General features: G+C 37.9%; 1 protein-coding gene across 3 annotated transcripts; it reads right to left on the bottom strand.

The window, feature by feature from the left end:
• Positions 1 to 4,115: 4,115 nt before the first annotated feature.
• Positions 4,116 to 16,271, bottom strand: Slitrk4 (SLIT and NTRK like family member 4). 3 transcript variants are annotated; one of them, XM_046420213.2, is made up of 2 exons: positions 16,070 to 16,271; positions 4,116 to 12,385 (listed from the first exon to the last, which is right to left on the bottom strand). In XM_046420213.2, the coding sequence occupies exon 2, from the start codon at positions 12,333 to 12,335 to the stop codon at positions 9,825 to 9,827; it is 2,511 nt and encodes an 836-aa protein (XP_046276169.1). In that variant the 5' UTR covers positions 12,336 to 12,385; positions 16,070 to 16,271; the 3' UTR covers positions 4,116 to 9,824. The 3 variants fall into 3 exon arrangements, with proteins under 3 accessions (XP_046276169.1, XP_058428025.1, XP_058428014.1); XM_058572042.1 differs by lacking the exon at positions 16,070 to 16,271 and adding an exon at positions 15,529 to 15,712; XM_058572031.1 differs by lacking the exon at positions 16,070 to 16,271 and adding an exon at positions 14,643 to 14,741.
• Between the last annotated feature and the right edge of the window lie 5,435 nt (positions 16,272 to 21,706).

Consider the following 21,706-nt stretch of genomic DNA (forward strand, 5'->3'; position numbering starts at 1 on the left):
GAAAACTGACATATTTAACATGCATGTTGACTAGCTGCATGTTAATATGGTATATTAAAGTGAAATAGGAAGAAAAAACTAAACAAAAGTACAGTTTTAATGGGAGTGTGGAACTATGGGGCTGCACAGGCATTAAGCAGGGTGAAGTGGTATCATCAGTGGGCATGTGAGAGGAAGAGAGAGGCAGGGCAGAGTGTCAATATGTTCTGCTAGATAGACACCATACAGTAATTAAATGGACCAGTGAATGCACAGTAGCCATGTTTCATAAGGTTCTGGTTAAATGATATTGTATTTCAAAAAATAACCTTAGAATTTCATTTAGAGTCATCATAGACATACCTAGAATCTTTAAAAATTGACAATGCCCTCAAAGCAAGCTAACAAATAAGAACATTTGAGTCTGATTTTTTTTCTTTCATTTCCCTTTTAAGAAAACTTTCTGTCTCTGTGGAATGAAATTCAAATAACCGTTTCTGAGAATATCCTTTTTCATAGTTCATTTTCAGGTGGATTCTTAAATAGTTTGTTGGGCTGAAATCTGACATAAAATTCTCTAAAATAAATTTCAACCCTAAATAATTGAGGGTAAATAATAAAAAGACCTAATTCCAATTATTGAAGATGATAACACAATAAACTAACCTTTGTGATTTGTTTGCCAGGCTCAAGAAATCACCCCCATGTTGAAATTGAGGATTGAAATAATAAATACTAGCATGTCTTATCCTTTCTAGTGTGAGGTTGTTACTAGAGTGCCATCTTCAGTGCAATGTACAAAGGTAGTTGTTTTTTTCTCCTTTATAAAAAATTAAACATGAGTGAGTCTTCTTTTTTGGAATGCTTACACTTAAAAGTTTTATAAATCAGGGGGAATTTTACTATATTGCTCATCTAACATGAAGCCTAATATATAACTAGTGTTTTGAGGTTATTGATTTGTAATACTAAAATGTAGTGGATATCACCTGTTAGTAAATAAATACAATAGATCAAGTATTCACACATTGAGGGCAAAACACATATGATAGTTTGTATTGAATGATTTTAGTATTTACATCAGAGAATCCTTAGTATCTTAGCATTAAAAATGTACTCCAAGATCATCTCATCCAAGCTTGCATTCAAATACATTTTCTTGATTGATATCCATCTTCCTTGTTAGGATGACTCTCAATTTAGACTCTGCCATGATTAAAGAAGCCTACATTTTATATCAAGTTCATTCAAGTTATAGGCTGCTCTAAAACCTTATGGAAAATGTCCTTATTCTACAATGGAAAGTCTCCCTGTAACTTACCCACAGATCCTCATTCTCCTCCCTGAAACTTCCAAACAGAGTACTACAATGGAAATAAAACTCTATGTGACAGTCAGATCCTACACTGGAGTGGCCATAATATATTACGTGACCTTAGGTAAGTCACTTTCCCCTTTTCAGCCCCAGTTTCTCTTTGAAAAACAAGGGATTGGGACCACATGACTTGATTCCAAAATTAAATGAGTACATATACTCCATCTTCTGTGATGGTCCTTAAACACTGAAGATTATACAAATAGGCACTTATTTTACCTCTGTTCTGGTAATGATTAAGATGATATAAAGCCATTTAGTGCAGTCTCACTCAGTTATAGAAAGAGCTTTCTCCAATGCATTAATACATTAATAACCAGATAAAATCATATATGCATTGGACATTAAATAACCAAGTTAGTGATCACACATTTTACACTGCAGAACCAATTAGGCAACCAAGAAGATGAAGCAAAGAGTGGAAATGCTGCATATGAGCTGATCCTACTTCCCTGATGATGCATACATTGAAGCCTATAAAAAGCCAGCAAGTTTAAAGGGAGGTTGTTGACCATGGTGCAATTTTAATAAAATGCCTTCATTTTGGTTCTGTAAAGCTGTCTTTTCTTAAGAGCTCACTAGTTATCTTTTTAATTCTGATGTTTTTTGTTTAGTTTGCAATACACGATTCTGTGTAACTGCTTAGTTACATATAGAAAAAAATGCTTTGTGAAATTTCATGGCGAGAATTGATACAGCAGCATTTCAGCAGCTGTGCCAAATCTGAGCAAATGAATATTTTCTGAAGTAGAGAATGAAAGGAGAAAATAACAGCCATGTTTATGACAACACATGGTAAACCTGACCAACATGTCAGCAATAATATACATCTGTAGTTACTGCAGAGATTCAAGAGTATAAACTGGTTTCTCTGGATGCAGTTCATGAGCTAAGACATGAAACTCTAATGTTGGGAAAGGAAATCTAAAATACAAGAAATATCTTCCAAAAATTGGCTTTCTTTCCCTGATACCTCACTCTATCTTCTTATAATTATTTCTATGTCAGCAGGACTTCCATTTAAATCCATTACCTGCTACATTAATTTTCTGTATTTCTAGAAGTTATAGAAGGAAATGGGTGGAGAGGAGTGTGATGATTGTTTTTTTTTTTTTTTCTCTTTTAAGTAACTTAAAGTTTCCATGATAGAAGGTAGTTTCTACTTTGGAAGAATGATGAATAAAATGACTACTAGCGTCTGTGGGCTAGAGGGGAACTGATGAGCAAAAACTAAGACGCAATGTGAAAAATATGCACAACCAAAATGCTCTCTAGTGTGGTTATATTACAATGGTGAATACTGGCTGGGACTTAGAATTGTGGATTTTTCTATGTATTGCCACCAACAAAGCCACAATGAAAAATTCTCCCTAAGCTAGTCCATGCCATAGATAGTGCTGGCTGTTTGTAACAGCAGAAGAGAAGAATTTCCAGCAGGGAAGACTTGGCAAGTACGACATATCCTGCTATGGAGCAAGGGGATCCATGGCAGATACACGGTTTCCTGGGGGTTCATGTAGGAAATAGCTTCTGAAATAGGCACTTAATAATTTTTGCTGAACTACAATTTCTGAAAACAAACAAGAAGGCCTACCAGCATTTTACCACAGGATTGGGAATCCAAATGTTTGTACTGATTTATTTTGCTCCCTATCAAAGTACTTTATGTGTATTATGCATGTCTTACTTCTTATGCTCATTAAACAAAAATACTGCTTATCATCATTTTAACAGCTAAAGCCGTATCAGAAGACTCTGACAGCCAGTCAAATAATGATATCAGTCAAGAAAGGGAAAAATATTCCATGGGGGCTGAAAAACTAACTATTCGTGTTATTTGACCTGCAAATTCTGTAAAATAAATAAATAAATACAAAAACCCCCATAAATTACTACTGCCATATTGACACTAGTCTGGATTTTATATCCAATTAAAGTAAATAAAGGATTAAGATTGAGAAAAACGTCTAAGATTTCACATATTTTACCATAATTGCTCAGCAACTGGATTTTAGCTAATAAGTAAACATTTTTTTTTCTCTGCATATTCCTTTGTCCTTATTCTCCCCAATCCTAACTTTGTTTTCAGGTTTCTTTAGGTATAATTTTCAACCAACTATTACTTCTTGTATTAAGAAAACTTGAATGTTGCAGTAATTTCTAATCAAATCCTCACAGAGGGTCTCCTTGCTTTGGCTTTAGACGCTTTTACATGGTGCTCTGAATAATGTTTGTGAATGGTAATAATAGCATGGATTTGCACCATTGTTGGGTAGCATACAGCAACATTTATTTAGTAAGCTTACAGATTGAGGAAGATGGTGATGAAGTTAACAAATAAAGAATAGCAAACTTGATTCTCATGATAGACAATACTGAAACCCAAGGAACTCCTGAGAGATAAATTGGACCTAATTGATGCTGTATATGACACAGTGGTCAAGTTTCAATTTAAAGTGAAAGCAAAATTTAGAACAATTATCTGCCATAATATCTAATTTGATATGAAATATGTAGGTAGTCAAGGCAGAAACATTTTAATTGCTAAGATCAAGTATCTATTTCCATTTGTGGATAATTCACCATTTGTATGTGTTGTTCATTCTGTGTGCGGGTGCATGTGTGTGCATAGATAGAGCTTGCTTATCCAGATAAACTAACATAATAATTGCATCAGCTATAAAACAGATTATTTCCATTTCTTTTTGAACTTGAGTTTCACTAATTTCACACTAATAAACACACTGAATAGCTACAAATGTGACCTATAAGAAAAGACTTTTATTTGTGAAAACAGCATTAAAGTTACTGCATACCAACTCCAGAATTTTAGCACAATGGTTCAATTTACATGAAACAAGGATGGAAATATACATTGCAATTCTTAGTAGGGAGAACAGAGCTTACTGATTTTTTCAAACGTTTCCATGAGCAGTATCCACAGCACAACATGGCTACCTTAGGCTGCTAACCAGCAGCATCTGACACGAACTAGTATTTTTGAGTTGCCAACTAAGAGAAGTAAGTATATTGTTCAGAAATTTTAAAAGACTATCTTCTTTCTGTAAGTAAATTAAAATGAATAATATATATTTATTCATTATGTATTCAGTTTATCTTTCTGAAGGGTCCATTCATGAACTTTTTAAAGTAAAACTATTTCTCATTTTTGCTGGATTAATGGAATAAGCAGAACTTCTATTCTTATCTAGGCAGTATCTACAGAAGTAAACTAAAGCCAAGGATTGAGTAATCCTCTCTTGGTTCTATGTTTTATAGTCAGTGAATCTGGTAATTATCATGTAATGAGAAGTTCAAATCTTTTCATTCTTAATAGCAATTATTTTGACCCAAAGTATTCAAATGTCTTAGAGCCCCACTGTTTTTTCCTTCTGCAGACACAGAAACAATAAATTAAAAATTTTTTAAAAAACAATAAACTCATATTATTTTATATGATACAAGATAGAGTTTCCCTTTTTTAATTTTCCCTTCTAAAATGCAATCATATCAACTAGTGGAAACTAAATTGAAATGAAAAAAAAATTAGTAAATAAATAAATTTCAAAGTTAGATAAAGGGAAGTTTGAATAAAATAAGCTTTTAAAAGTCTTTTGTCCTCCTATTTGCTTTTATTTCAACAAAGGACAGATTCCACAGGAAGTCTGAATTTTAAGGATTAATGATAATCAGGTAAACTTGATATATAATCACTAGTTATTCTCAGTAAGTGATACCACAAACAGGATATTTTAGTTCAGCCCATCTGACCATAGTGACTAATTGAATGAGCAATGGAAATGAAGTCAACTCTTGATTTGATGCCACTTGTCTACATAACAGACTGGCTGACACCCAAAGCCCTGTGCTCAATTCTCATAAAAAAACAAACTAAAATAACACAATCCTGCCATATATCTCCTGTGATGCACAAGATATTTAGTCCAAAAGTACTTATACATGCTATCTATACTTTTCATGCCTTCAGCACAGCTATGCATAGATGTGAGGCCATAGCAATCATATTTTATTTCCCCTCTGTTCCCATCTTTACTTCTCCATGAAGTACACATGCCTTAATCCCATTTATTGATCAATACTGTCTGTTTATATTCTTCTGTGCCCTCAAATTAGTCATAAGGCAATTGGTTCATTTTCCGCAACCACAGTATCTTCATAAAGTGATGGATTGATAATTTTGATTATCTTCAAAGTGACTCCCCCCAAAAAAAATTTAAAAATCAAAAGTCACCCATAAACAGGTAAGTAACCTGCAAACAGTCAAGCTGGTTACGATACACAGAGGTTCTGTAGCTCTATTACAACTATCTGAGTAGATAGTTAAGATCAAATACTAATATTTGCTTGTCTGAAGTTATGTCAGATTCCAACTGATGAATGAAAATGGGCAAGAATCAAAGCATGTTGATTTTGGCTCTCTCTGACTCTTTTCCAAAGGGGCTGTCAGTGGGAAGGAACACAGATCGCCAAGATGTTTGTAAGGAAAGCATCTTTTAACAAAGATTTAATAATTAAGTTGGACTATAAACCATATTCTAAAAGCTATATATCTTACTTTCAAATCTGAGTGCTGTGACTGAGTGCTACTGTTCTATTTCTTCTGAAAAATAATGAAAAAAATATGTATATATATAGAGAGCGCAAGCACACTGTGGCTTCAAAAATACCATTGTAGCAAACAATTTTATTAATACTTTCATAAAAGTGGCATTTAGTAAAGTCTTTCTAATACCTTGATTCAATTAAAACCAAACAAAAGTCCTTAAAACAGTTCCTTTCTGTGAATTACATTAGATTTTTGTAGAATTACTTGAATATTTTTTACAAACTAATCTAAAACACTAGTAATCAATCAGGGTAAAGCCAATACAATGTGTTTTCTTTAGTTTATTTCAAAATATTGATTATAAATACATTCTTAATATATTTTCTCCCCAACTCTTTGGATGCAATAATAACAAAAAAAAAAACCCAAACAAAAATAAAACAAACAAACAAACAAAAAAACTGTGCTCATTTTGTACAATGTCAATGTTAATGTCATGCAAGAGATATTATAGATTAGTATTATCGCCATACATTTCTAAATGTAATCTGTTATTTATGAAATACCTGTTGATGTTATTCATGAAGCCAGGCCCTGTATAATTTATGTATCTTTGTGGCTTATGAAAATTAAATGTTTAAAAAAGCAACAAAATAAAGATGGTCTTAACTGATTTTCTAATTATATATTTATTCACTTTATTATTCAGAGTGGAAAACTAAATATAGAATATAAATTGCCTTATAGACTTGAGTCACTTTACTTTAATAGCTGCTTTCTCATAAAATTACACAAAGATTTACTTTTAAAGAATTGAATCATCTTTATTGATTTCATAAAAAAATAATTTAAAACTTGATTTATCTTACACGGACACAATATATTATCTCAACCCCTTCATTGATTTCATAGGATCTAGTTTTATTTGCAACTGTTCTAACACAGTCCATACACATGAATATAATTCCAAGAAGCCCATGATGTGTCAGAACACATTAGAAATGAACACTTCTTGGATTTTCAAGATTTGAATCAAAGTTCTACTAAAAATGCTGTACCAACGTACATGTCATACCTCAAGGGGTTAAACTAACATCAAGGTTATAGTTGAAGCAACAAAATGTAGATACAGTATTTTAACTGCTCTTGTACTCAACTCAGAACTTATGCCTAACTACATTATCATAAAATGTACAAGTAGAACTAATGAGAGACAGGTGCAAAATAGTACACACTGTATAATGTAGGCACAATGACTTTAGTTAAGGAAAGTATATCAGCCTTAACCAAGGATTTGTTACTTTCATTTACAATTAGAACCTCCAAATAACCACAATTAAGTTACTTAAAAAAAACACTTTGAACATTTATACCTTTCAGCAGGAGTATGAAATAGCCAATATACTACAGCAAGCTTTGAGATGGTGGCAGGTAATCTTGCCATTGACAATTCTGCAGAAACCTTGAAATATCTTCAAAACACCACCACACTGAATAAAAGGCATCATCCCAATGACCTACTATCTCCAGATCATGGAGGGAGTTCTCTGGTTCCTCCCATAAGTGTCTATTTAAGATTCCTCAATCCATACTTTATTGACAGGATAAACTAAAACACTTCCTTTGAAGCCTTTGCATCTCTACCCTGTCAGTATGCATTAGGAGCCCTTTAATCCATGGAAGCATGCATGCATGGTAATGGCATATTAAAAGTCCTTATGAAATTGCAGATGAAAACAAGCTGTTGAGCACATATCTTATCATTTCTTTTGAGATCAGAAAGCAATTATTTGTTAGGATTTTTTTATATTCATATAAAGTTTTCACAGACATTGTCATGAAAATTAAAATTACACATTAAAGTTTTAAGAGCACCAGCACATACATATGGAGAATTTTTTCCTATTAAAAAAATCTCTGAATTATCTATATGTGTGAATATATACCCAAATACACACACATACACACACAAATACACACACAGACACACCTACCTCCATGAACGCTAAATTTTGTTTGTTTTTATATCTTAGAACAAACACATAAAGCCCTGAAATTAATGCTTAACAGAGGGATTGCTGTTATAACTTTAGCCATAATACCATTTTGGAAGCTGCACCAAAACATCTGAAATTCATGAAGAATGACTATGTTCACCTTCTTGGTATCTTACTGATTAATATAGTAATTCATAAGAGATGGATACAAACACAAACATACAGGCATACACACACACACACACACACACACAGAGGCCAAGAAGGCAATGTGTTTCTGGATATCACTTTGCCAATTAAGAGCTCCTAAAAATATTCAATATCTCCTCTTGTCAAATACTGCATTCCTTTGACCAATTTTTACATAGAACTTAACATTACAATCAAACTTGGGGGCATATCAGTTGCAGTTGCAGACTGTGAACTCATCTGAGACCAGTGCAAGCATTTACAGTGTGGCTTTGACAGCGGAGCTTACCAAGATGTTTACAGTTCTACTAAATTATCTGACAGTAGTCAGAATGATGAAAGAACAGGATACTGATGCATACAAGATATTATTAACCTTAGTCATTATTTTTTTAAAATATTTGCAGTGAAAACTATTTGAATTAAGCTCATAGAATCCTGAAAAGCAAGACAACTGATGGCAAATAACATCTGCCCCAGACATAATACTATAAAACTAAGGAGCCTATTTTAAAATGCACAATTGGTAACAAATCTGAAGATAATATGCTAAATTCACAAGAATAGCACAGAACTGGATTTTTTTTTATTTTTGTTTCTTTTTTTTGTATGTTTTTTTTTTTTTGCTTTTTCTGTTTTTAAATTTTACCTGATCACAAAGTCCAAAATATTTCTGTACGCATTACCTTCTGTTTCAGTTTAGTATAGTTTTCTATCTAAATTTATACTTACTGATAAATTCACCGTGATCAGGAAAACAAGTCAAGCATATTAAATACATATTAAGGAGTACATACTTTCCTATTTAGTATACAAAGTACTTCATAAATATGAATTATGTTACAAAAATAGCTTTGGGTGCGCTCACACGGTAAGCACTTTGCTAATTTGGGACAACCTTTAAGGATTGTGGGTATTTCACATAACTGAGAACAAACTCTAGTGTTAGTTTAATTTGAGTCATATTTAATTCTGATAAACATCATGTATTTCTTCAGATCACCACAAATGCTATGGAGCTCACATTGATTTTTTTTTTTCACTTTTAGGTTTTTATGTATAGACAGGTAATGCTTAGAGTGTTCAAATTTGTTTTATAGTTATGTAATGCATGGTATATTTTAAACAAGTATTTGCACAATTTAACATTATAAATCCAGTGGTTTCAAGATGCAGGCCATAAAGATTACCAATTTACAAATACTATCGAGTGTTCTCTCTTTGCATGCTATTTTTTTTTACACTTTTCAGATAATCTTTACACAGAGTTGTTACAATGCCACAAATCAAAAGGATTATTCCAGTTCCACCAACTTAATCTACGTGCAAGATGAAGGACCCAGCTGAGGTACAAACACTGGTACCAGTTTTCTTGAGTTTGCTTTACAAAGCACAAAGAGACGAAGGTTTTGCATTGGGGTACAAAACGGATTTGCCTCTTGAGGTTAAATTCAGTGTATTTTGTGTATAAAGCATCCCTTTGGCAATAGAGTTTGCAGTATCCCCACAGGACTCCACAGTATAGGTTTTATGTAGTAAAATCTATTAAGGAAAGTCTCTTCTACTTGACACATCTTTGCAGCTACAGTTAATGAGACACCCTTGGAAACACCTGCCTCTATGCCTATTGATAATATAGTATTTGGAAATTAGGAGTCAACAAAAGGCACTTTCATCATTAAATAAATGTCCTCTGTATGAAGTTAGATTGCATGACCTATATCTTGTTCAAAGCTGTTTGCTCCTCAAGGACCTGTAGGTAGTCAGGGGAACTCTGAAGTTTCGCCTTCAGTTCAAAATACTCACTCTTCCTTTGTTCCACAATGATTTTACTGTGGTTGCCACCTATCAGGGACTTCTTGTTTTTTTTATCTTGTTTTTCTGGATAGCGGATCTCAAAGCCACTGACACCTATGCTATTATACTCCTTTTTGCTTTCAAGAAAATTTTGAATAAATACATTGGAATCCCTGGTAGGGAATAATTCATCCAGCTCATCAATTGTGCTCAGTCTCTTCCTGGTATCCACATGTAATAAATCTTTCTCCTTGTCGGCAACATTTCGCATAATGACTTTCTGTCCCGGAGGATCTGAAAACATGAACCCGGTTTCTGACTCTTTCAAGCCACAGGTGTGGCTCTTGCTCATCTGTTCTATAGTTTGTGGAATGAAAGCTTCTGTGCTCAGTCCGTCCTTTTTATTGGTTTTGTGGTCATGCTTCCTTAGCTGCAGCTGCATGGAGCCACACTCAGGATTCCCCAGCCCTTCGTGTTTCACGGTAGGTTTCTTGTTGCGTCGCAGCACAAAAACAAGAAGGCAAAAAGCAACAAAAACAGTTAAAATGAGGACCACTAAGATACTTAAGATTAAAATAGATAGAGGCACGGGGCCACCAGGAGGACTTCGAATGGGACCCAATGGAGTGGTGAATGTAATAGCAGGTGCAGGGCTTGTAAATGGTGCAGATGGCTTGTTTAAAAGTTTGGGACATAAGATTTCATTTTTGAGGGACTTCAGTTCAATGTTGGCAAACTGAACAGGTGTCTCACATTTCAGTTCTTTCACAACAATCCCATCATTCAGCTTCTCCAGCCACAGCTTTAATGCCACCAAGTCACAAGTGCAGTCCCATGGGTTGCCCTCCAAGTCAATCTGTGTGAGAGACTGAAGTTGATCGAGGACCCCACTGACAGGGAGGTACATGAATTTGTTGTTCCTCAGATTCAGTCTAGCAAGGGGTGCTCCAGAAAAAATGTAAACAGGCAGGCTCTTTAAGAGATTATTATTTAAATACAGTAACTGCAAATTTGGCATGGAGTCAAAGGTGCCTGCTAAGATTTCCTTAATCAAATTGTATTCCAAATACAGATACTGCAGGTTATGAAGGCCTGAAAATATTTCCGGATACAGTCTTTCAATCTGATTGCCATTGAGATACAACCTGCGTAAATTAGTAAGATTGTGGAATACATCTCCTTTGATCATTGTAATCTGATTGCTGCCTAAATGGAGCAAATCCAGTCCTTCGAACTCAGTGAAGTCTGAGATATCCACATCTTTGATGCTATTGCCATTGACATGCAATTTCTTGGCATTTAAAGGTTTCGGTATCAGTTCAGACATGGACTGTATATTTTTCTCCTGGCAGTTCACGCTCAGTCCCAAGTCTGAAGGATGTGTTTTGCAAAAGCAAGGCGCCGGGCAAGGTGTTAGAGGAGGCACCCTTGTTTGGTAAGACACAATCTGACTGAGATTGCGGTTGGAGAGGGCTTTGCCTGCCACGATTCCAGAGATCTTGGAAGGATTTGTCGTTTTTGGTGGCTTGGTCACTAATCTGTGCAAGGATGTCTGTGTTGTGTGACCATTGGGAGTGGTGTAGCCATTTTCCAGTTGAGATGGAGGCAGGATACGCACATCAAAATCACTGCCTGTGCCCATGGGGCATAATTCTTGTTTGTTGGTTTCTTTTAACAGCCTTCCATATAAGTCACTGGGAGTTTCACAGATAGCTTCTCCTATGTAAATGTTATATGGCATGTTCTCCAGCCAAGCTTTTAAAGGCAACAAATCACAGCTACAGTTCCAAGGGTTATCTTCCAGTTGCAGTTCAACAACACGGCCAATGTGTTCCAGAACTCCAATATAGGGGAGCTTCTGGATTCTATTCCCTCGTATATCCAGATGGGTCAAAGATGCGAATCGGAAAATATTATCAGGAAGGAATGAAATCAGATTGTCATTAAGAATGAGAACTTTCAGTTTGTGGAGCTTATTGAAGGCTCCTCGTTCAATATACTTGATTAAATTGTAGTCAGCCTGGAGATACTCCAAGTTCTCTATGCCAAGGAAAGTGTCAGCTCGGAGAATCTTTAATTCATTGTTGTTCAAGTGCAACTGCTTTAATGCACTGAGCCCAAGAAAGGCTCCTCCCTCAATGTTCTGCAGTTTATTATTTCCCAGATGCAGGGATACTGCGTGTGAAAAATTCAAGAATGTATTTGGATAGAGGATATTTAAAAAATTGTTTTGGAAGTTGAGGTGATAAAAATTAGACCAAGGTGGTTTCAGCTGATTTGGTCTGTAGACTGAAACCTTCTCACAGTTGACATAGAGCACATTCTCAACTGACACGCAGGAGCACACATTGCAAATTTCCACCGATATGTCAGAATCTGCATTTGCCGAAGAAATCAGTGCTGACAAAATCAGAAAGAGCCAAAGAAACATCTTCTTGCAATCAGCAAAGAACTTTATGCTTCTGAATAAAGATAAATAATCTAAAAAATAAAAAGAAAACATTTTTTCAATGGTCATTACTTGAAAATTTTTGTTTAAATCATATTATAGTGAGCACATGGCTATAACTACTACCTTGTATTTTTTTAAAGCACCCAAAACTCCAAATACTTGCATTCAGTTAAACAATGGTCACCAAAATTGCCACATATTTTATTTCCATACCTGTAGTTTATATAAAATTTACATGTGCTGAGTACACAACAAACAACAGAAAAGGAGATTATTCATCATACTTACATCTTAATAATCTGAATTTCTTTTTTATTTGACCTACCAAACCCTGCCCTTCCTATTTACAACTCAAATAGCCATCCCCTGGATCATGAAGTATGCCATGTCCTTTGCACCACAAAGGCACTGCAATTAGTGGATATCTAAACTCTAGGCTTGTGTTAGATAGAGAAGCTGAGCAGAGCCGTATTAGGGCCCAGGTTGCAAAGAAAGGTGGCAATAGGAGGACTGGATTGCTTAAAAGACCTATGTAGAATTTGCCCTGCAAAAAGATGTGCCTGAGCTTCAGCTCATAGGTAAGCACACTGCCATTAATCAGTTCACTCTTATACACTGCTACCTTTAAAAGCACAGATGACCCTGTGGGTTCTAGAAATAGAGCTGAGTAGGGTATGGCCAAATTTTGTTTTCAGGTGAATAAAATAAATAGCATCTAGTTGCCTGCCAGTCATCTTCCAAATAGGGGGTTAAAAGAAAAGCCTATTGTCTTTGCATCCCTGAAAACAGGAGAAGAACCTGCTTGCTGTAGCATTGCTTAGCTGTGTCTCCAGGCAGCCTTTCACACCTAGAACTGGCTCTTGCCTGTCAGGCCCTCTTCTGTTCCTTTATTTGCCACTTTGAACCCAGGTCCAACTGAAGTTTGGGTCTAACGCTTATCTCCTTCACATTGACCATAGACTGCCCCTGCTGAGGAAGAGGAGTTCACACACTACAATTTGAGTAGCTTAATCTGCAGAACCAGATATAGCACATTTTCTTCCTAAAGGCATCAATTCCCAAACACAATCACAATATTATCTCCCCATGTCCCTGTCTGTAAACAAATTATAACTTCTTGGTAGAGTTCAATGTTTAGCAAATTAACCAGTTATAGCCCACTTCTTAAATACCACACACACACACACACACACACATTCATACACACAGTATTTCTGCTTCACAATAAATATGAAAAGGAACACAAACAGTGTGAATTCTATTGATGCAATTTTAGGTATGTGAGTCTTTTCCATTGTGAATGGAGAGCTAGCTGCAATTTCAATATGGTTACCACCAAATATTAATTAAATAAATAAAATACCCAGAAACACACAATGAGGAAATGATGCAAAAAAAAAGTGTCACACAGAAACTCCTTTGTTTATTTTGCTCACGAGGAATCAGCTAGTGGTAAAATGGAACATATCTCAAGGTAGACAATCCATTAAGCCACCACCTAGGAAAATTTGCATTTTAAATAGTTTGGTATCAAATATAGCCAACACTGCTGAGATGCTACTTAGCTGCCATATAAAGGTGCATTTCCCCTATTAACTATGAAGGTAAGATTGACATTTCAAAAAGAACTCACAATTCTTAAGTATGACATCACCCAAGCAAACTTTAATTGTAAAATCAAAATTTCACTTGATCTTTTTTACCTTGATGTGATTTTCAACAGCTATTTTGATTCAGTTGAGTCATTTCTTGTTACTAACCATCACCACCCCCACCCCCAAAATGGGAAAACAAAAAGCAACCAAACTAGAAAACAAAACAAATAAAAACCACCACCACCAACAACAACAAAAAAAATCTAACCCAAATTCCGTACAAAAACAAGAACCAGCAGCATCAACAGATCTGAAAATGCATAAGGAGCTCTCTTCTTCCTAATAATTTCTACTTTAAGCAGCAAAGGGGAAAAAAGGCACAAGGACAAGCTAGGAAGTTGCCGAATACAGCTCTTGTGAAACAGAGGAAGCCAAAAGCAGCTGGAGGAGCAGGCAAGGAAGAGCGAGAGTCTGTCCGCCAAGGAGAGAGGGATAGAGGCACTGAAAGGGCAAGAGACATGAAGAAATGGAAAATGGAAAAGAAAAAAAAAAGAGCTCAGAGAAGGGAGCTAGAAAGAGGATAAAAAGGGATACTGAATGTAAACGAAAAAATATGCACATTGACATGGCACCGCTAAAGCATGCACTAAAATTGTGGGGGGTAGGGGAAAGGACAAAAAAGAAAACATACAAAGTACGAGTTGGGTACCAAAAGCCATCTCTCAGGCTGCCAAGAGCAGTCTGTCTCCTTGTCTTTCCATCGTTCTGTGCCCAGCAGGACGCTCAGATTCCGCTGCCGGCCAGACTGCACAAAACCTAGCCCTACCACAATTTTGGCATACATCAACAGAGCCCCGCCTGGCGCTCAGCGCCCAGGAGGAGGGAGCTTGCCTACCGGGGACACAGCACAGGCAGCAGCGTTGGTGGATCGAGGTGGCTCCCCCGGAGCTGACAAGGGAAACCTGCGGGTCCCCCTCGGGCAAGGGTAGAGGTGTAGGGAGTCCAGAGAGACTCAGTCTTTACCGTCCCCTGTGCGCTACTTCGGGCCGGCGACGCGGTTGGAGGGGCCACTGGCGCTGGCGCGTACCGCAATGTTTTGCCGCAACCTGGTGCCCGGAGCCGGCGCGCAGCCCCCTCCCCGGTTCCTGGTCCAGGCAGCAGCCTCGCGGGCAGGGTGGCGGAGGCGGGGTACTGTGCGAGATGTCGCGGGGGCCTTCAGCCCGGCTGCGCACACATTTCCCAGCGCGCTCTCGTCCCATAAGGGGTAGCTACTGGAGTTTCCTTTGGCCTTTCTAGACCTTGGGGTGCAGTGCGTTAGGAAGAAAAGAAGATAACTAGCCCCGGTCGCGAGGGCGATGGCACTGGGACGTCACCGATCCGTTTGCCACAGGCAGAGTGACCCAATCGCTACGTGGCCGCGGGAGAAGGCTCAGGCTCCCCTTGCCCGCCACCCCCTTCCCATGGCCAGCTTCACAAAACTGCTCACCAAGCCAGAAATCAGCTCAACATTTAAGCGCCTTGCAAAGTCGCGCTGCGAGAGCTGGACCCGGCTTTGCAGGGCTTTTAGAGTTACCCACCGACTCCTCCTCTCGAATTCCCCGTCTTGGCGAGTCCCAGCAATCTCAGACCAGCCCGTGGGCCACTGCCTGGAGCCCCACATCTACGTCCGCTCAGAGTGCCTGAGAATAGGTGCAGAAAACAAAGCCCAGCACAGCGCAGCGGCCCCACCAGCCCGAGCTGCCAGATGCCAAAGACCAGGACACTTTCCCTGCCACCCCCGCCGCCCAGGGGGCAGGGATGCTAAGGGCACCCGGATTCCTTCGGTCCTCTAGGACAAGCGACAGTGCTGTGGGCAAGCAAGTGGGAGGTGTGTGTGGGATAGCTAACACATCCACTTCGGCCACGCAACCGGTCCCAAACCAACAGGACTCAAACTAAAAATAATAAGCTACCTGCCTCCCTTCACGCGGGCGCGCGCACACACATACACATGCGCGCACGCGCACACACACACACACACACACACGGACACACACACACACACAATGACAATCCGTGCTGGGAAGAGAACGCCCGTGTCGCTGCAGCTCATGCAGTCCTCAATGGAAATTCACCCACCTCTGGAGCCCAGCGCCTAATGCGGAGCCCTTCGCGCCACGACCGGAGCTGCAGTTTCGGTGATGGTCTCTACGTGATCTGGGATCCAGCTTTTCTACGCCCGCTCGCGGGTCAAACCCACCGAGCAGCCCTAGCAGGCGAGCAAGCGGGCAGCGGCGCGCGCGCGCACCCAGCCAGACACCGCGCGCGCACCCAGACCCTCGCACACGGGCTGCACCTTTACATACACGCGCTGAATCTCCGCCCCCGCCCCCGCCCCCGCCCCCTAGCACTCACGCAGCCCTCCCTCCCAACACTCAACCACTTCGATCCCCCCCCCCCAACATTCCGGATCCGCCAGTCCCCTACCCCAACACCCCTTCTTGATTCCTCTTCTACCCACACACCAAGAAAGCCAGCGCGCTTTCCTCCTGGCATCCGCCCCCTCTTTTGCCTAAAACACCCCTAGGGAGGAGCGACCCCTATCCTCAGGAATAGAGACCCTAATTTCGTAACGCGGGCGCACTAGCCTCCATCCACCCCCCGCCACCACACACGCACACTACAGTCTTTTCTCTTCCCAGTCTCCTAAGAAGGAATACACACACACACACACACACACACACACACACACACACACCGCGTTCCTTTGAGAGAGCAACCGTGAACCCAGGAAAAGCCAAAGAAACACTGGAGAGCCTGGGGGGAGGGGAGCCAAGGGAGATAGGGTCGTCGAGTCTACGCGGAATTGAATAATTCCAGGATGGAGGGGGGTGAGTCAACAACAATGACATTCAAATACAACAATCTCACTTGGGTTTTGTATCTCCGGTAAGGTATCTTTGGCTAATAGTCACCCTGCAGATCTGAGAGCTCCGAGAATACTTCTTGGTAGCTGGCGATCCTGGATGGAGCCTTCTTGGGACCAGTTTTCTGGGATCCAGTAGTATTCGCACTCCCCCTACCTGTCTGCGTCTAAGGGGCCGGGGGCTTTAAGGTAAAAGTGTGAGGCTTTAGCTCAAAGTGAGACTATTTAGTAGAGTTAGAGGCAGATGGGTTAATCCTCCGCATTTTAGAATTCTGAGAGCACTGGGCATTTGGCATAAAACGGGTTAAGCAGGATGATTAGGGAACTGGGGGTGGGGAAAGGGGTTGGGGGAAAAGGGGTGTGGGAGTGGGAGAGATGCCGCACTTGCGACCAAAATAAAAGAAAAAAATCTGCTCTGGCTACTGAGCATGCCCAGTTCCCAGCTCAAGCCCTATAAGGGAGGCATTGTGTGCGTTCCACTTCTCCGGGCTTTGGTGGTGACCGGGAGGGGATTTAGATGAGGGTGGGAGGCTGGGGGGTAGATTGGAGACTTTAGGGAAGGGGGTGGGGGAGACCAGTTTTGAAGCTGTGGGACTGAGCTGGAGGACCTTGGAGAGGGAAGGGGAAGGGCCCCCACTGGATTCATTGGGGAGACAGAGGTGAGGAAATGAACTAAGAAAAGTCACTTAAGTAAGCCCCTTATTGTCTATATCAAAGGATCTTTAGCAGCTGAGTCTGAAATATCCAGAGGCTGCAGATCCAGCCTATGGATTTTCTAGGCCCCTTATACCCATTTGTTAATGCTGCCATGAAAAGGTAGGAATAACCCCAGGGAGGGCCGATGTTCAAACCAGTTTAATGAAGATTGGTAATTTAATTAATAAACTTTAGAAAACAAATAAACCCCGGGGAAGGGGTCAGAGGACTTTTGCTGTCATGCATGCCTTTTCAAATACCTGGCTTACCTTTTGCTCCCTACCTCCAACCATGCTGTTTTTATAGGGTGCTTGGCTAAGAAGAACAACTCTTTTTTTAATTTGTGTCTTTGAGAATAAACTGGCTTTAGGTAAATGGGGCCAGTCATAACCAGGAGGTATTTCCCTGGTACACCTGGTATCCCATTTGCCACATTTCAAGTACTACAGCCAGCTGATTTCTTCAGGACCCATGTTCTGCCCACTTCACTTATTCAGATTCCATTGAGTATTGCCAATATCCAGAGATGTTTTCTTTTTTCTTTCTTTTTCTTTTGCTTAAAACTGAAAAACTCTTTAAGCTAAAACTAGCAGTAGCTTTGAAACCAGAATTTGGCTGTCTGCCTGAACTCCTACAGTTAAACATTTACCATTGATGTTTAAAGGTCCAAATCTAGGCAAAAAAATCTGATGGGCAAAGGATTTATTATATTTTTGTCAATAATGTCCTATCTTCTATATTGTCTGTAATATCTGTTCATATATACTTTATCATTTTTGCCATTTTTATCATTTCATGAAACTGCCTTCCAGTTATATTTATGCAAATGTTGGTTGGGAACAGCATGTATACAGAGATGCACATACAATATTTAGGTAGATATGCATATATAGGCATATTTCTTTATGACCTTAGCAAATAGTGCATCTTTATAAAGAACCCTTTCTTCACCCCCTGTCCCATTGCCTTGAAAAATTTCATCTTCTCTTTTGAAAACAACCTAGAGACAGAAATTGAGTGGGAAGCAATGGTAAAATGTGCTCTATTCAATGTGAAACCCATTATGAAATAATATTGCTTATTGATACACTAAAGGATCCGTCCATAACAACATATGTACTTGTGCAGCTCCTCTTAGTGAGGTGAAATGTTTCCTCCATAGGTAACAGCTGCAGTATGTTGAAAAATCCCGCTACTGTTGTACATTTGAACAAAACAGATCCTTCTAATTAAGAACTCACATTTGCATTATATTGCATAATGCAATTTGGAAGTGGTAATGGATACCAAAACAAGTTGGCATTTATTCTAAATGCAAAGGATTCAGGAAGCTACAATATATTTTATCAGAATAGATGAATTGTTTGTCCTTTACTATAAATGTTAACAAGATTCAATAGAATGAGCAAAAAAAAAAAATTACCTGAAAATATAATGCACAAAGTACCATGATAGCTGAAAAGGCCAGATTTGGACAGTAAATATCAGATTATTTAAATGCCTATCTTTATTCAACTTTAAAAACTATTCTGAGACTTGGATATATTTAACTTTAATAACTGTGTAATGTTATTTTTTTCATATGGGTATGAAAGCAAGTGTAGCTAGAACACTGATAAATTGCCATTAATAATAATGCAAAGAATTTATCAGTGATTAATATTCAACTCATTAAAATGGATGTTTAAAAAAATTAAGTGGACACAATGTAAAATACGAGAAACAACTTCCATGTTTTATGCTTCTTTTACTTTTAAAGTAACTTAAAAATTCAATCCTTGAGTCCTACAGTCTTTTTTCCACCTCCTAGATCTATATGTGACATCCACATAGAACAATAGTGAACTAAGGGGAATTGCTAGCTTTAAAAAGGAAGTAAATACATAAAAAACAAAAGTGTTAAGAAAACTCCAGCACTATATATGATGATATTGAACCAAAAACAAAGTTGATGTTCCTCAAATGTATGAATGTAAAAATGATACAATTTGTAATAACCTCTTTGAGTTTCTCCAGATGTTCTATTGAGCTTAATCTTGCCTTTGCAGGAATATACCCGGAACCACAGAGCTATTCTGATATATTGTGCCTCCTTCTTTCAGGGAAAATAAACAGTTGCACCAGGAATTTCAACAAGATCTTGAATATTCTTAATTCTAAAGGCAGTTTAAGTCATTAAAACACTATGAACACAAAATGATTATCATGCCAATGAGTCTTTGCCCTAATCAGTGGTCTTTACCTTTCTTAGTATCCCTTATTTATTTTACCTTGTCTTACTACTGTTTAGCCTTAACTTTTGTATCTAGGTGTCACAGATCACTCAATTTAATATTGAAGATTCATTTATCTTCTAGCATTTTAATAATCATGAACTTGGCATTTTGTATTTTTTGGAATACAAAAAAAGTTCTTAGGTTGTTAATACATCTGGGAATAGCCATTTCCATGATCAAATAAGTTTAAAAGATCCTTGGTTCCAAACAGCTAGCCGTATTTCTTAACTTTATAAACATTTAATTATATTAAAATGAATTTTTAAATACCAAGGGAAAAATGATATGATACATAACATTTAACAAACTAATTTGACAGTAGAACCTATTTTTTATTATTACATTGTGAGAAATTTGGGCTAGTTTATTTATTTATTTATTTATTTATTTATTTATTTTGCAAATTTTGTAGAATGTAGGAGCTGAAAGAGAGCTTTCAGGTCATATTTTAACCCATATAATGGTAGCTACTACCTATTGAATGCTGCTGCTCAGTCATGTTGTCTACAAATATTATTTTATTTAGTCCTATAAGCAAGGGAAAAAAAATCATTATTCTTCTTTAAAAAGATGTTCAGGGGGGCTGAATAATTTGTCTGAGCTTACATCTTGAATAAGTGATAGTCAGATCTTTCAGGTCTTTCTGCTTCTCTACAATTCTTTTCCAGTGGGGAATCAAGACACTTTTGACTTTGAAAGCAGAATAGATTTGAAAGCACGATGGATTTTACAAATGTAAATACTTGGGACATAAACGTTTGTTGATATTAAAGTGTCAATACTTAGCATAAGAATAAACTAATAAAAGACATGAAAAAACAGTTCTCAACTATACATGACAGAGCATCTTGAATCAACTGGTTTTACCATTTGCCAACATTGAGTTGATTTGGAATCTTTGATGATGTCTCAATTGTCCCTAACAAGGGACAATTTTGCTACTGCCAAATGGAAGAATATAAAGGAGTAATGTTCTTCCCCAGACTTACACCAGAGTTGAGGCAAAAAAAAATATTATCCAATAGGATAACAAAAGAATTGGAAAATATGATGTTAGTTGATCATTTAATTATATCAACTACCTTGTTCTTCCTTTCCCCACAGACTTCATTATGGTGCAGCTAGTAACGTGTTGTCCTTTTCAGAAGCTAAGGTGTCAGTTGTTAACAAAGTCTGTCCACTCCAGTCAGTGGCTGATTTTTCACTTGATATTTCATTCACAAGTTATTATTTCTAGAAGAAGAATAAAGAAGTGTGTGTTGTGTTGAAGGATCATGGTAATTTTGGCTTATCAGTAGTACTTGTTCATTTGGGTCACTAGTACCATCCATACTGTCTTTAATGTCATTTAGCCTAAGCCACATATTCTCACATAATAGCATCTCTGTTTTATTTACACATTTTTCTTTCTTGTGTCCTCTATTTGGAAAAATCACATCTTACTCACTGTGAAAGATTGGGGCCAAGAAACAAGCTCAACTTCCCTCAGACAACTTGAATATAATAAAGATCATAAAATAAAACATAGGAAGTTAATAGCTAAAAAATCTACCTTGAGAATTATTCTCATGGTCTGTGTATGTTCCATAACAATCAACCAAAGCTTTGTCAGAGAGACAGAAATTTGATGAGAGTCCTTTCATTTTTACCATGTTCAATTTTGTCTGGGGAACCAAAGTGCTATCCTTAACTAGAAAAACATTTTTTGTGTGCAAAATTGTTGAGGGTCTTTTTCCCCCATGATTATGTAGAGTATTATTTTTCTTAGAAATATAAACTTGAACGTTTCTTTCAAAATTGATATTGTTATCAGCCCTTCCTCTTTTATTTTAGAGACTCCTTTTGGACAACACAAAACTTGGGTCAAAATCAGGGGCA

The sequence above is a fragment of the Marmota monax genome, unplaced genomic scaffold (assembly GCF_021218885.2).
Source record: "Marmota monax isolate L192 unplaced genomic scaffold, Marmota_monax_Labrador192_F-V1.1 WCK01_AAM20220418_F8-fsc00123, whole genome shotgun sequence".
Taxonomy (NCBI): domain Eukaryota; kingdom Metazoa; phylum Chordata; class Mammalia; order Rodentia; family Sciuridae; genus Marmota; species Marmota monax.